General features: G+C 42.4%; 1 protein-coding gene across 1 annotated transcript in view; it reads left to right on the top strand.

The window, feature by feature from the left end:
- The first annotated feature begins 1952 nt into the window (after window positions 1–1952).
- Window positions 1953–17128, top strand: part of LOC110290724 (alcohol dehydrogenase 6-like) — a 36242-nt gene continuing 21066 nt past the window's right edge. Inside the window, exons 1-5 of the mRNA XM_021157381.2 lie at window positions 1953–2159; window positions 9807–9908; window positions 10988–11129; window positions 14463–14550; window positions 14654–14870. Coding sequence (XP_021013040.1) covers window positions 1977–2159; window positions 9807–9908; window positions 10988–11129; window positions 14463–14550; window positions 14654–14870 — 732 coding nt within the window. The 5' untranslated portion in view covers window positions 1953–1976. The remainder of the gene's footprint in view (window positions 2160–9806; window positions 9909–10987; window positions 11130–14462; window positions 14551–14653; window positions 14871–17128) is intronic.

The following is a 17128-nucleotide window of genomic DNA, read 5'->3' on the forward strand; positions in this document are numbered from 1 at the left end:
CAGAACTTTAAAGCAGGATACAGCCAAGGAACTTGAGAGACAACAAACTCCTATACACACTGTCTAGGTTGATGGATACATGATATTTTTAAATGACGAATAAATTATATTTTAGAAGAATATTATAAAACATTGACTGTATATGGCTCATTTTATACAATGGTCTGGAAAGTATAGCTAGTGATTTTTTTTATTAATTTATTTATTTACTTTACATCCATCCCAAGTTGAAACTTCCCCTCTCTCCTCTCCTCCTAGGCCCTCCCTCCCACCTCCCCTACCCCCACCTCCCCTCTCTTTCTCTCCAGAAAGAAACCTCCCATGAATATCAGCCTGCTGGCTCAGGCATATCAAGCTGCAGTAAGACTAGGTGCATCTTCTCCTGTTGAGGCTAGACATACCAGCCCAGTTAAGGAAAAGGATCTAAAGGAGGTCAACAGAGTCAGGGATAGTTCCTACTCTACTTGTTAAGGTTCCCACATGAAACCCAGCTACACATCTGTTACATATATGTAGGGAGCCTATGTCTGTCCCATGCACACTCTTTGGTTGGTGGTTCAGTCTCTGTGAGAGGATACTTGATTTTTTTACATTGATCTAAGGTTGTAAACTTAAAAATAGAATATAATCCTAAAAATTTTGGGAGTTCAACCAACCATCAGACTAAGCCTGGGAACCCCAATGGAAGAGTTAGGGGAAGGACTGAAGGAGCTGAAGGGGGTTGCAACCCCATAGGAAGAACAACAATATCAACCAACCAGACCCCCCAGAGCTCCCAGGGACTAAACCACCAACCAAAGAGTACACATGGAGTGAGCCATGGCTCCAGCTGCATATGTAGCAGAGGATGGCCTTGTCTGGCATCAATGGGAGAAGAGGCCTTTGGTCATGTGGACGCTTGATGGCCCAGTGTAAGGGGATGCTAGATGGTGAGTGAGTGGGTGGATGGGGAAGCACCCTCACATTGAGGCAAAGGGGGGAGATGCGATGGGGGATTTGCGGAGGGGAAACCCTGAAAGGGGACAACATTTGAAATGGAAATAAATAAAATAACAAATAAAAAAATCTTTGTGAGTTGTTAACTATTTGTAGACATTCCTTTTCTCAAATAGCCATCATGTGTGACTCTGGAGAGTTCTGGCCCATAGCACCAGTGGTCAGAGCCCACATAGCTCAGGTAGGCACTAGGCACTGGCCCTCAAAGGCTGCAGGACTCCTGTCCTTGGAGGACACTGTGAGACCCAGAATCACTGGGACTGTTTGTCAGCCACATCCAGAGACAGTGAGAGTCGCTCCGCAGCAGTGACTAAAGGATTCCCTGAGTGCAGCATGGTGGAAAGCGACTCCGGCAGCTTCAGAGCCAGTCACTCTTTAGCATCCTGAACAAACGTGTTTCAGTGTCCCAACAGTCGGCGTTGCCTTGTTGGCATGTGTGGTCTCTGTCCGTCCTGAGTGACCCCTAAGCAAACTGGAGCTCTGTGCAGCGGGGCGAGTGAAGAGAATTTTTATGTAGTCACTGACTCGCCATTATTAGGGGAAAAAAACAGATAAGAAGGGGGATGCATGAATTATGGCGGGTTCATACAGTAGAGTGTTCAATGGTAAGAAAATAAACTACAACTAAAGGCACTGTGAACAATCAACAAACAGAACTAAGTGGAGGATACAGGGAGAGGTATACACTCTTGAGTCTATTCACACAAACTAATTAATAAACAAAATTAAACTATTCATTGGAAAAGCACAAATATGTAGCAAAACCACAAATGTGCAAGGAAATTATTATCAGGGTGTAAAACCAGAATGGGGGCAGGGGGTGTTCCAGAACAACTGAGATGACCTTTGCTTAGTAATTTGTAACTCAGCCTTACACAATTAATGCACTTTGTCCAGTTGATATATTATAATAAAAGTTTCTTTTAGAAACTATTTTTTTTAAAACCTCTTGGTGGCAGCTGGGAGTGATGGGTTTGTAGATGAATTGTGACAGTACAAATGTCACAGCACAGGACAGGCAGAGCTGTGATTGGACAAGCAGCCAGCAGCAATGCTATTTATCCAGAGTCTCTAGCACAGGACGCTGGCTAGAGGTGAGAGGCCAGAGTCAGAAAGACACTTCCAAAGCAAGCTCCCCAAGGAAAATGGGCACCCAGGGAAAAGTAAGTAAATAACCTCTATCAGCATCCGGCTGCTGCTTCTGCTGTGTCTTTGCACATTTGCTGAAGATGCTTCCTTCCGGGTTACACTAGAGGCACAGCGACTGAAGTCAACTGAAGGGGTAGGAGCGGTCCCTAAGCTAGAATCTGCTCTAAGGAAAAACAACTCTGATTTGCCAAAGTGTCCAGGGCATCCTACATGATTTAAAGTGGGTGGGGGAGAGGGAGGCTGGAGAAAGTGAGTTACCTACGCTCTAACCATCCATGCAGAGAATGAGTTTAGGGCATGTGGACGGAGGGGAAAAGGAGATTGTGAATGCTGTGTACGTTACTCCGTGTGAGGACTCACCAGGGCTTTCAGTGTGAGGAGAAAGTGAGAAACTTATTGAGGTGGATCTTCCATTTCAAAGTCTCTAGTAACGAATATACACAGCATTTGTCATATAAAAGCACCCATTTAAGCCATAATTAAAAACTGCCTAAGAACATTTGAGAAGCAAGTTCTCAAATGGTCAAAGAAACTTCCCACAGTAGTTAGGTAGAGATAAGGACAAGGGACTGTAGACGTCCTTTCAACTTTCTTTCAATTTTACTTATATTTAAAATTAAAAATGTAATTTTTGACTGAAAGCACAATGTAGGAATTAATTATAAAATCTTAGGTGTTTAGTTTCTTTGCATGCACTTTTCCTCAATTCTTTTACAAAAAGAACAATTTTATTTAATTTATATTTTACCGATTGTATAAGTCTTCCTTCCCAGATTTTTTTTTTTTTTTACCATCTGGAGACCTTCATTGAATTCAATTTAGTGGCTATAGAGTTGAACTTTCTTTTCTAAAAGTTCCAGGGTGACAGAAATATCTGTTGATCCAACAGACACACTTTAACTTCTGGTTAAACTTTACCATAACATTACAAATTGATGAAAAATAATAAATTGGTACAATTGATCTTCTAAGAGTTCAATAACCACACTTGGAAACCTACAGTGATATGGCCAGAGAAATTAAAACAGAGGATATCTTCCCTCTTGTCCTACATGATCACCTAAGTCCCAGAGAACTATGCAACATCTTCAAGACGTCCTGTAACTATGGGGATTCGTCTGTTCTCTTGTTAAGGAGGCTTTGTTTCTGCCACTGAGTGGGCTCTACCCAGCATCCAGTCTGCCAGGACATTGGTCAACACAGAGGAAAAATTGCAATGGCCAAGCAAGACCTTTGGCTTCTCCTCACGTAGATAGATTAAAGGGCAAACGAAAGACTAGATGAGCCAGGATCTTCTCCCATGTCACACCTGATAACCAGGTCTTCAACCGTCCTTGGGAGGAAACAAAAAGATTAATTTTAACCACCTACATGGTCTTAAACACCCAGCAGGAAAAAAATATAGTGAGAATTAAAATAATCAGTGTTCTTTAGCAGCTCAATGAACTATTGTCCTCAGACATTGTACATAGCCATAGGATAGATTATTTGGACAAAATTCTCACGAATGGCTCTCTTCCTGACAAACATATACAGTGCCCAGGTACAGGACGAGACCTTCACTCACTTCACTGCTGTGATGTCTCTCTCTGCAGGGGAAGTGAAAACAGTCCTATATTCTTAAATATTGAGGCCAAATCTTTAAAATTTGTGTTTACCAAGCACAGCACACTCTCTTTAGAATGTGTACTTCTGACAGCTTTTGTGTGTCTTTCTGTACCCAAACCTTTCATGTTTGCTGGTAAAAGTAGACTACCAAAGGCTATGCTGTCAAACTCAGGTTTGAAACATTAAAACATCCTATTAAAAACACACTTCTCTTTTAGATTACCAATTAGCTGGTGCTGTCTGATTGTGATGTTAACAGCTAGTATCTGGGTTTCTCTTGGGTTTGACCCATCCTGGCCACCTCTGCTGGGCATCACACCTGGTCCATGGGCTCAGGCATCTATTGCTGGAAATGCACTGACCATGGGACAGTTATCTAAACTGACTTCTCGTACATTTCCAAGCATCTACTCCCTGTGCAGGAGTCTGATGTGACAAACATGATGGCACAGTGACTTATACTTTGATCCAGCTAACGTGAGTTACATCAGTCAAGATTTAAATAAGAAAATGTATCCTTCCACCGGGCTCTAGTATGAAGGTTCTGGTACAGTATCCAGGCAGCCACACAACTAAGTTTCACAATACTAAATAGGACTTGTGTTAGCATCATGCGGAAAACTCTTCCTCCCTGACTGTCTCTTCCTCTCGAGGACACAGTAATAGAAACTCAGTGACTGGCTTCTGAACGTAAATTGGCTGGTGAAAGGCTCCTTGAACTCTTGAGCCAGACAAGTGACTTCTCCACGCTCTGCATCTTATGGTGAACAATCGGACAGCAAAGTCAGCCGTCTTGTTGAAACCCAGCAAAGCCTGCCGAGGATTCTTTAGATGGCGTTCTTACCTGCTCTCTTTCTCTACTAAGGGCAAAGCTGCCCCAACTATTTCTCTACATTCTCAGTAGAATTACAGTACTACTAACAGTCTCGCTTGTTGTAATCAGTTGCACGGCATGCTCCTAAAATACCTGCTACCACCAGAATGGCTGTTCAGTTCTGAATCTTTGCCATCGCCTAAGCATTATCTTGGCCTCTTAGATTCACCCCTCTCTGTGGCGAACTGACTGCTGCCCCTTCTGCATCAGCCCTATCTTTAGCTCAGAACAGTGGAGTGGTCTGCACCCCCAAATCCCTACGGTACTGTACACCCCAACTGCAGTTTCCCCTCCCTCCTCCCCTTCCACTCCCCCCCCCCTTTCCAGTCCTTCTTCCTTTCTCTTCAGAAAAGTGGAAGCCTCTCCTGGTTGGCAACCAGCCTTGGCATATCGAGTTGCAGTAAGACTAGGTGCATCTTCTCCTATTGAGGCTAAACTAGTCAGCCCACTAGGGGGAAGGGGTCCCAAAGGCAGGCAACAGAGTCAGAGACAGCCCAAGCTACACAACTGTTACATCTGTGCAGAGGGCATGGGTCAGTGCTCCCCCCCCCCTGAGTAAACCTACCATAGAGGTTCATAGGAACGTCCTACAAGCAACAAGAAAGTACACATTTACTGGGATTTCAAAGAAACTAGTGAATAACTGACTTGAATAATTTTAATAATTATTTGACAGAAAGCTTCAATTCCAGCCCTTTTACCCATTAATTCATTTATTTACTTTATATCCTGATTGCAGCCCCTTTCCTCCTGGCACGCCCCTCACATATGCCCCCTTCCCTTCCTTCTGAGAAGGGGGAGGTCCGCCCCGGTAACCAGCTCACCCTGACATCTCAAGCCACTGCAGGACTAGGCACATGAAGTCCCACTGAGGTCAGACAAGACGGCCCACTTAGGGGAACAGGATCCACAGGCAGGCAACAGAGTCCAGGTAAGCCCCCTACTCCATTTGTTAGGGGACCTGTATGAAGACTAAGCTGCACATCTGCTACATATGTGCATGGGGCCTAGGTCCAGCCCATGTATGCTCTTCAGTTGATGGTTCAGTCTCTGGGAGCCCACAAAGGTCCAGGCTAGTTGATTTTGTTGGTCTTCTTGTGGAGTCCCTATCCACTCCAGGTCCCTCAATCCTTCCCCCAACTCTTCCATAAGGTTCCCCAGCTCCATCTAATGTTCAGCTGTGAGTCTCTGCATCTTCTCTCATCAGCTACTGGATAGAACCTCTCAGAGGACAGTTATGTTAGGCTCCTGTCTGCAAGCATAATAGGGATTGATTCTTGCCCATGGGCTCTCAAGTTGGGCCAGCCATTGGTTGGCCTTCCCTCAGTCTCTGCTCCATCTTTGTCCCCACACTTCTTATAGGCAAGACACATTTCAGGTCAAAGGTTTTGTGGATGGGTTGGCGTCCTTATCCCTAGACTGGGAGTTCAGCCTGGCTACAGGAGGTGGCCATTTCCCACTGATAGGAGTTTCAGCTGGAGTCACCCTCATAGACTCCCTGGAGCCTCCCCAATCCCAGGTCTCTGGTGCATCTTAGAGATAACCTTGCCCTCTTCACCAATTTCCATTCACTTGTCCTGCCCTCTCTCCACAGCTCTCTCCCTACTCCTAATTCCCCCCACATACCTCATTCCCCTCCTCATCCCCTCCACCCACCTCCAATGACTCTTTTATTTCTCCTTCTGAATGAGGTTCAAGTATCCTACCTTGGGCCTTCCTACTTATTTAGCTTCTTTGAGTCCGTGGATTGTAGCATGGGTATCCTGTACTTTATGGTTAATATCTACTTACATGTGAGTACACACCATGCATGTCCTTCTGGGTCTAGGTTACCTCACTCAGGATGATATTTTTCTAGTTCGATCTATTTGCCTTGAAATTTCATGATGTCCTTGTTTTTAGCAGCTGTGTAGTTTTCTAATGTGTAAACCACGCTTTTTTAAAAATCTATTTTTTGGTTGAAGGGCATCTGGATTGTTTCCAGTTTCTAGCTACTACCAATAAAACTGCTATAAACATAGTTGAGCAAGTGTCCTTGGTATGGTGTAGCATCTCTTGGGTATATGCCCAGGAGTGGTATAGCTGGGTCTTTGAGGTAGGGCTATTCCCAATTTTCTGAGAAACTGCAAAATTGATTTCCAGAGTGGTTTTACAAGTTTGCACTCCTACCAGTAGTGGAGGAGTTTTCCCATTGCTCCATATCCTTGCCAGCATGTGGTATCCATTGAATTTAGGTTAACCATCCTGAAGGGTATAAAGTGGAATCTTAGAGTCATTTTGATTAGTCTGATGACTAAGAATATTGAACATTTCTTTAAGTGTTTTCAGTGATTAGAGATTCCTCTGTTGAGAATTCTCTGTTTAGCTCTGTATTCCATTTTTAAATGGGTTATTTGGTTTGTTGGTGTCTAATTTCTTGAGTTCTTTATATTGTTGAACTTAGTGCCTGAGCTGTTGGTGTCCTGTTCAGGAAGTTGTCTCCTGTGCTATCTCAGTGTGTTCAAGGCTATTCCCCTACTTTCTCTTCTATTTAATTTATTATAAGTGGTTTCACATTGAGGTCTTTGATCCACTTGGACTTGAGTTTTGTGTAGGTTGATGAATATAGATCTACTTGCATTCTTCTATGAAGTGGAAGTTTCTGGTTGTGTCATGTGATGCTTACTCACATGGTGTTTTGATGAGGCAAGACCCATGGGAGGACATGCGATATCTGGAGAGAGTATAAGTAGGACTCAATAGACAGTGACAGGGTGCTTACATAACTAGCTGTGCAACTCTTCATTGGCATCTTCGCTGATCTTCACTTTGTTGAGAGAGGCACAGAAGAGAATTCCTGATGTTACAACTGGTCCTGTTCACTCTGCTGAACTCATGCCTATTTGGCAGAGGCTTAGCAGTTTCTGCTGGACTGTGCCATCATTGCTGATTTGTGTTTGGTGGCACAAACGGAGATTAAAATCACCCCAAAGAACTACTAAAGCATATCCCCTGTCCTATTTACCATCTTTTCTCCCCTACCCTTGGACTGTGAGCTAGAAGGGGCAAGGTGTCAAAGTGTTTGAGAACCCTTAATAAAGTAAGTTTTGAAAAATCTAAGCCTATAGGTGGTACTTATCATGGCTTCAGCATAATAGTTAATACTGCTTTGAATGTGGTAGAGGAAAGGTCAGGTTATGAGGGGTTAGCAAATTGTGTACTGTGTTCTCTAAAAGTACAGATGAGAAAAAAAATGGTTTGTTTGTATATTAACATATTGACTTTGCAGTACATGGAAGACATTCAAACAGCATATAAATACTTGTCTAAATCTTTGGGAGAAATCTGTCCCATACATACAGTGCAAGTTTGTGCAAGTCGTCTACATAAAAGTAGTGACTAAATGCATAAAAATAGAAGGCAGTTTATAAGATGGCGATGATGGGCTGATATCAGAACCCATAAGGCATACTTTGCTATCTGTTACCTCTCCAACACCATTCTGCAATGAGGAGCATCTGTGTTCACCTCCATCTGATGCTCTTCACTCCACAGCTCACTGCTTCACTCCAAGATCCCTCATACCTCGGATCACAAATGACCCTACACTGTAATATTACCGGGTCCAGCATGGCTGCAGAAGGGACAGTGTGACATGGTTCCTGCACCTGTGGCAGAGCCAGCAGGACATGGGTCTCCTCAGTGCTGATGGTCGCTATAAGCACAAGGCTTGTTTGCATAATAATAATCATATTTTACTTCATGTTCCTCCTTTGGGGAATGTTCTCCCTACCAACAATAGCGACTCCTTGATCATCAGAGACAGCACGATTCTGGAAAGTGATTACGTGTCTCATGTTCTGCAGCAATAGTGTCTGTGACCTTCAGGACAGCCCTTAAGGCTATGGAAAAGAACTCTGAAAATATGAGTTCAAGAATATATAAATTAGCATAGGATTATACTGTTCCTCAGGATTCCTCAACTATGCAAAATATAAGGATCCAATATGAACTGTATAAGGGGCTTCACTGACCTGAGAGAACAGAGGCAGCTGCACTAATGAGTCAGCTTAGTCAGAAAGATAGTAAGGAAGGAGACAGGATTTGGTCAATAGGGGTAAAAACCTGGTATCAGGAACAAAAGATGAAGGCTTAATGATGCCCCTGCTTTCTGGGATCACTTAATACTTTCCAATAATAAGCCTTGGCGTTGCTGAGATAAAGAAGAAAAAAATGCAAAGATTAAAAGAATATGTTAAGGTAGCTAAAGATTATAAAAATAAGCTTCAATGCTGTTTGCATTAGCACAAACAAAAAAATTAGAAAAAGTATTATACTTAAAGCTAAAAATTTTAAAAAGTATTATACTTAAAGCTACTTTTCTCACATATTTTCACACATAAAAAATAGCCTCTATGTCTAACCTTGGCAACCACAAGTGCTATGTCTAGCAAACCGAATAGGACTTGCAATGTTAAAAGAAAAAAAAAATGCTGTCTGGTTCATTTGCCTCAAATGTGCTCTGTATCTTTAAGGGTCATGGGTCAAGGTCATAAAATTCTGGTTCATGGAATGATCAGAAGGGAAGCTGGGGTAAATAATTAAACTGACACATAATTTCCGAGGAAGTAGTTTATGCAAATAAAAGTCTGGGCTTTGATCTGCCTGGGAGGTCACAGTACTGTCAGCTTGCATCCATCACTGAGTTCCCAAACACCCTTCCTCAGGACCCTCTTGCCCAATGAAGCTGGCGCATGGCATGATATAACAACTGTGGAGTAACTAGTGGTCTATTTCATTCGTAAATGAATGAATACATGGCTTCCAGCCAGGACTGGCAGCATGTGCCTATAATGGCAGCCCAGGGATGTGGAGGCAGGAGGATCACAAATTCAAGGGCAAAATGACCTACACAGCAAGACTGTTTCAGAAGAGATAGAAAGCTATCCATCCTTTTATATGTGTGCTTTCCTATAAATATAAGTGACGATGTGGCTTGAATATAGAAACTGAAAGCATAACAACAACAACAAAAAAAAAAACTATAGTGGGGTGGAAACCACTACCTTCAGCATATATTGAGACTTTTTCATTTTTTTTAATACTGAGTATAGATGAATTAAGTACATTCTAGTAATGATGAATATAAGTCTTCCTCACCTTATTCAGCATCCCTCTCCCTCTTCATCTGCTATCCCAGGTGATCAGATGCAAAGCTGCTGTGCTCTGGAAGCCTGGGACCCCACTTGCCATTGAGGAGATAGAAGTGGCCCCACCAAAAGCAAAGGAAGTTCGAATAAAGGTAAAAACAAATTCAACATTTCCACATCAAAACAAAAGCCATTCGCTGTATATCCTTTCCAGAATTCCCTATTCAAAATTAAAACAGCATATTCTTTTGCCTAGAAAATGTTAGGGAGAATTAATACATTTTTATACTAAGTAGAATAAGAAAACTAGTTTGATGTTTTGTTTTGTTTTTTAAGTTTAGTTAAATGCTTGAAATTACTAGGGAGCTTGAAAAATGCTAACTGCATCTCATCTCAAATTATGAGTTGATTGGCTGGGTGTGGCATCTATCCCCAGATGATTCTAACTGGCTCCCAGCAAGCCAGAATTCAGTTCATCTGACTTGTGGCTCAAGGTCATTAGGTTATTTTCATTACCGTGGTGGGGAGTATGTATTGTTTACTGGTGGACTATAGAGAGATAGCTATTTCTAAGTCCCCTTACCTATACAATCCATACCCTCTTTTTCTGTACCTTCTGTGGTATCTGTTCTCTACTGAGTGAGGGGAATGGCATTTAGCCATCCCAAAGACTACACCCCAACAATGTCACAATTCTTACAAGCAGTTTTAGACTCAAAGACACCCAGCCATTATGTGACAAGCTACAGTCTGACTCTCTCACCTGTGCATCTGATCCAAAATACACAGCAGGGTAGATTATGATAAGCAGTGGAGAAGCTGAATGGGGGTGATGCTGGTAGCCATAATTATTCAGGTGATTATGATAGATGAAGGTAGAAAACCTGCCTTCTGTAGGTAACAGGACAAAGCCAGCTGGGGGCCACTGAATCAGCCAAGAATAAACACAGACCAGACTTCTTGGTGCATTTCTAGAACCATGAGATTTCAATGTCTGTCCAATACTGTCATGTCACAAGCACAACACAGTTAGGACTTACAATGAACTGGGACTATTAACAAAACTCTAAGTGTCTTTGATAAATAAACTAAAACTTTAGCTAAAATAGGGAGTTAAGGAAGAACACTGTGTTCCTTTACACAAATAACTATTACAGTTGCCGATGGTGAGAGCAGCAGGTCTGAAGCCTTCACAACAGACTAACCTCTGTCATCTGTGCTCTCCACACAGATTGTGGCCACAGGAATCTGTGGTACCGATATAAAAAATGTGGACAGAGAATACTTTTCTCAGTTTTGCCCCATCATTATGGGCCATGAAGGCGTTGGGATAGTTGAGAGTGTTGGGGAAGACGTAAGCACGGTAAGAACAGGTAAGAAGCAACGCCCAGCACTGAGAAACAGCAAGGCTTGGAACCCACAGTGGAAAACCGACTTAAGGCCATCCCTTAAATGTGTCATGATGAAGGAACCAAAATGAAAGATGGAACACTGCCCACTTCTGCGAGGAGTTGTAATTGTTTCTAAATTACACCACAATTGTAGTGAGGTTTATTCTTCAGATTTATATTTTGAAGTAGAATGCACTGAATCTATACCTAATAAAGGTTCATGTGAAGAGAAAAGCTACAGAAAATGGGTAAACTGGAATGCACTGCTGAACAATTGCTTAACTAAAGCAAGGCCAATGGCCTATATTGATAGATTGGGTCTCTTGGATCCCCTTGACCAACAACTTGAAGGGAGGTATCCCTTTGCTGACACTGGGAGTTCAGATAGCCTATGACTCCTGAAAGAAGTGCTGTCACCTTAGGTGTGGCAATTCAATTTAAACAGAATGTGTGCATGTGTATGTGTATATGAGTATGTGTGTTTAGATATATATGTGAAAATGTGTGTATAGTATGTATATAAGTATAAATACACACACATATATATATATGTATAGATGTGTGTAGATCTGTGTATATATGTGTGTAGCCATATATGTGTGTGTGTGTGTGTGTGTGTGTGTACATATTATATGGTTATTGTTAGGTAGGCATATTAAATAATCTTAAATATTTCTAGTCTTGTTTTATCCTTCCTCACTCTTTCTCCCTCTGTGTCCCCTGTTTGCCCCCTCACAGTTTGGTCCTTACCTCGTTTCCTCCATTCCCTCCTCCATAACATCTTTGTCCTGTGGCCTTCTCTTTGGAACAACTTCTCTCTGCCTCTCCATGGTTCCTTTTGATTTCCTGGCTCTTGGGGTTACTTCAGGTTTTAGACTCAAATTCATGGATTCAGAACTAGGGTCCACAGACAGAAGAGAACATCTGGCGTTTGTTTTTCTGGGTTCCATTCAAAGCTGAGTATATTATCCAGCTCCATCCATTTATCTGTAAGTTTCACAAATTCATGTTCTTTGCAGCTGGAAATGATACTGTTGTGTGAATGAATTGCATTTCATTATACTTTAGTCAGCTGAAGACCATCGAGGCAGCTTCTATCCTCTCTCTCTATTTTCTATAAGTCCAATGCATATGGTAGGCAAGTACATGTGGAGTCAAATATTGTCCTTTGAGCTTATGCTAAAGAACAGTTTAGCTGGATAATACAGTAGATAAACCAGGAGCTTTTTGAGAATTCCCCATGCTGATTTCCAAGGTGGCTGCGAATGCAGAGTGGATTCCAGTCTGCCTTGCCGCCAGCAGGAACTGGGGCCTCCCTTTCCCCATGTCTCACCAGCATCTGTTGGCAGTTGGTTTCTTGATCCTAAGCCATAATGACTGGGGCAAGGTGAAATCCCAAAGTTGTTTTAACTTGCATTTCCCTCATTTCTAAGGTTGATGAACAACTTTTTATGGCCTTTTTTTTTTCACTTCTTCTTTTGACTATTCAGGTCATTAGCCCATTTTTTTTAAAGTGGGTTGTTTTCTTGATTCTTTGTTCTTTGAGATCTTTGACCACTCTCGATATTAATCCTCTATCATACAGCTGCAATCTCTCTCCCACACTGGGCTTTCTCTTCACTCAATTGATTGTCCTCTTTGTGGCCTTTGGTTTTATTAGGCCCCTCTTGTCAGTTATTGATCTTAGTTGCTGAGTGAATGCAGTCCTGTTCAGAAAGCTATCCTGTTCCTACACCGCTATCTTCCACAGCTCTCCTGTTGTCTTCTAGCAGCATTAGGGCTCACACTAAAGTCTTTGACCCATTTGGAGTTTCTCTTCTTCCTCTTCTTCCTCTTCTTCCTCTTCTTCCTCTTCTTCCTCCTCCTCCTCCTCCTCTTCCTCCTCCTCCTCTTCCTCCACCTCCTCCTCCCCTTCTCCTTTTTCTTCTTTTGAGGAGGAGGAGGAGGAAGACTAATAGACATGGGTCTAATTTCATTCCTCATATATGGTCGCCCAGTTTTCCCATCACTACATTTGAAATCAATCGCCTTCCCTCCAGTATGGATTTTTGCCAACTCTCAGATGGCTATAATTATATGCACCTAAGGTTGGGTCTTCCATTCTAATCCACATGGCCAAGAACATGTCTGATTTTATGTCATCATTACAGTGCTGTCACATAAATTTAAATATGATGTGATATGCAATGCAGTGTTGTTCTTTTTGTTCAAGAGTGTGTAGGTGATCCTGGGTCTTCGATATGAATTTTAGGATTGCAAGGGGGGGTGCAGGGGTCTATTTTCGTGAAGGATGTCATGGGAAGTTTCATAGGGATTACACTGAACCTGTAAGTTTCTTTTATATGATGGTCATTTTCACAATGATCAATCTGCCAACCCAAAGCATGAGAGCCTTTTCCTTTTTCTAATGTCCTCAATTTCTTTCTTCTCAGTTTTGGAGCTTTCATTGTAGAGGTCTTTGACTTCCTAGAACTAAAACAGAAGAGCCTAAACTATAACACAGCTTTTAAATTACAATTTATAACAGATTTCGCTGCTTGGCAAAAACAAGCAACAGGCAGTCAACGAACTCACCCCAAGCAGACACTCTGATCTCCCCTCCTGATTTGGACACAGAAATACAACAAGTATAGAAGAAGAAGAAGAAGAAGAAGAAGAAGAAGAAGAAGAAGAAGAAGGAGAAGAAGAAGAAGAAGGAGAAGGAGAAGGAGAAGGAGAAGGAGAAGGAGAAGGAGAAGGAGAAGGAGAAGGAGAAGGAGAAGGAGAAGGAGAAGGAGAAGGAGAAGGNAAGGAGAAGGAGAAGGAGAAGGAGAAGGAGAAGGAGAAGGAGAAGGAGAAGGAGAAGGAGAAGGAGAAGGAGAAGGAGAAGGAGAAGGAGAAGAAGAAGAATACGACGACTTGCTTTCTTTCCCTTTCTTTCCACACTGGCAGAGGGACAGCACAGAGCACACCTGTAGGCAATCAGGCCCCGATCCTGGCACTTATTCTGTGAGCAGGGCATCCATACTACTTTAACTCTGGTCCCACAATGGAAGTCAGGGCAGAGAGCAGCAGATGCAGTTTTTCAAGGCACATGACGAAACTGCTTGCCATGCTATTCCAAACATGCCTTACAAAGTGGGCAGATCTGGGGCCAGCTCACAGAGATTCAGCCACAGCCCCATGGAGACACTAAATATATCTACTTGTGATTAGGCACAGTTAAATGTGGAACTAACTCTCCATCATCACATGTTCTTGGTGCTTTGCTGTTGACATCCTAAGAGACAAGACTCTTCTGCTATTTCATCCTAATCGACTACTTTGCTTTTCTAGGTGATAAAGTTATCATATTATGTATTCCACAGTGTGGAGAATGTGATACTTGCCTGAATTCCAAGAACAACATTTGTACAGAAATTAGGTAGCTCTTTATTACTATTTTTTTAAAGTCTAATTCAGTTCCAATTGAAGAGATTTAAGTTTTTTAATAAAAAGTGCAATTTGTTTCCTTTCATCTATCGAAGACTGGCAGAAACACATCTGACATCTGAAGGCACCAGCAGAATTACCTGCAATGGGAAGTTAGTGCGGCAATATGCTACTCTGGGCACCTTGTCTGAATACACAGTCCTAAGGGAAATCTCAGTTGCCAAGGTTGACGAAGGTGCTCCCCTGGAGAAAGTGTGCATAATTGGCTGTGGGTTTGCCACTGGATATGGAGCTGCAATCAACTCTGCCAAGGTGAGGAGCATTTACATCCATTTAAAAATAGAATTCGTGTGAAAAGAAGGTGAAACACCTCTCACATCAGAGTACCGCCTGGTCATACCACCTGAAGAAACATAAACTTACCGCTAGGCACTGTTAAATTTATTGAATGATTTGATTGCCTGCACAGGCACCCCATGCCATTCAGGAGTACAGATATATAGACTTTAAATATAGCACAATTATAACACAACTGTATCTTTCCATACTCTAATTCATTTCATTCAATGAGCAATGGTGAAGCTTCTCACTGTTCATCTGAAAAAAAAAAAAAAACCCTCATCAAGCTTACATTCTAATTGAGTAGTATATTAATTAGAAGTAAAGCTGGGGGCGGGGCTGAATGTGTACATCAAGGACAGAATAAATGCCTGGTGTGCACAAGGTCCTGGATTCAATCTGTGTATAGCAATAAATACAAGAACTAGCAGAGCGGTGACTGCACAGGCCAGGGAATGGGTTACAGTTAAATTCCTCCTCCTCCTGAAATATTACTCTAACCTCCCCAGTTCAATTCTTTCGGGGCCATTGATATTTAAGCCTCTATGCTGTCCACCGTCCTATAGTCTCAATGCTACTCACAGAGATTGGGATGTGTCTTAGCTGTGTGTCGATGTGAGGAGACACCCACAACAATCCCATTTTGAGGAAGGAAGGTTTATCATATTCATAACCTCAGACATGTGGTCCACGCTGGTTTGGCGCTGAGGTGTTGGGGTGTCAGGGGGCAGTAAGTCGTGGCAGGGAATACAGAGTGGGACAAAACTGATCATCTCAGGTATCCAGGAACAGGATGAAAGACTATGCATAAGATACAAAAAGAAAGGAGAGCTGGAGCCCTAGAATCCCTGTAGGGCATGCACCCCAATGTTTTCTCACCACCGGGCTCCTTCAGGAGGTTCCGCTACTTACGACGTCACGGGCTGAGGAGCAAGCCTTTATCACATGTGTCTTTAAGGCGTGTTCAAAATGCAAACTCTAACAGGTGGGAGAGGTTCGGTTTAAACTGGTGCCAAACTGCATGCTGCTCAGTGAAAAGAAGGAAGGAAAGAAGGAAAGAAAGAGAGAAGGAAAGAAGAAGGGAATGAGGGAGGGAGGGAGGGAGGGAGGGAGGAAAGAGGGGGGAACAAAGGAATAAAGAAACAAGAATTGAGTGCATCCAGTAAGCGTTGACTCAGAAGTGATTTGGAGTTCCCAGATAACCAGAAGAAAAGAGAAAGAGTTTTCAAGAAGGTGGAGGTATGGGAAAGAACTCAAAACTCTCTACAACTAAGAAATAATCTGCCCCAGTAAAGGATCCAGGAGGATTTCACTGTGTTACTTCCACTCCTCCTAGTTCCTTCCTGGGATTTTTTTTCTGATAGTTTTTATTTTTAATGCTGTATATAAATATCTACTAAGATAAATAATTCTCTCTGTTCATCGTTCCTACCTTTTGAGTAACTTTTTTTAATTTATTTTTTTATTAGATATTTTCTTTATATATATTTCAAATGCTATCCCGAAATTTCCCTATACCCTCCCTCCGCCCTGCTCCCCTACCCACCCACTCCCACTTCTTGGCTGAGGCGTTCCCCCGTACTGAGGCATATAAAGTTTGCAATACCAAGGGTCCTCTCTTCCCAAAGATGGCCGACTACGCCATCTTCTGCTACATATGCAGCTAGAGATATGAACTCTGAGGGTACTGGTTAGTTCATATTGTTGTTCCACCTATAGGGTTGCAGACTCCTTCAGCTCCTTGGGTGCTTTCTCTAGCTTCTCCATTGGGGGCCCTGTGTTCCATCTTGTAGATGACTGTGAGCATCCATTTCTGTGTTTGCCAGGCACTGGCATAGCCTCACAAGGGACAGCTATATATCAAGGTCCCTTCAGCAAAATCTTTCTGGCATAGGCAATAGTGTCTGGGTTTGGTGACTGATTATGGGATGGATCCCCGGGTGGGGTAGTTTCTGGATAGTCCATCCTTTCATCTTAGCTCCAACGTTTGTCTCTGTAACTCCTTTCATGTGTCTTTTGTTCCATATTCTAAGGAGGGATGAAGTATCTACCCATTGGTCTTCCCTCTTCTTGATTTTCTTGTGTTTTGCAAATTGTATCTTGAGTGATCTATGTTTCTGGGCTAATATACACTTATCAGTGAGTACATATCTAATGACTTCTTTTGTGATTGGGTTACCTCACTAAGGATGATATCCTCCAGATACATCCATTTGTCCAAGAATTTCATA

This window comes from Mus caroli, chromosome 3 (genome assembly GCF_900094665.2).
Source record: "Mus caroli chromosome 3, CAROLI_EIJ_v1.1, whole genome shotgun sequence".
Lineage (NCBI taxonomy): Eukaryota > Metazoa > Chordata > Mammalia > Rodentia > Muridae > Mus > Mus caroli.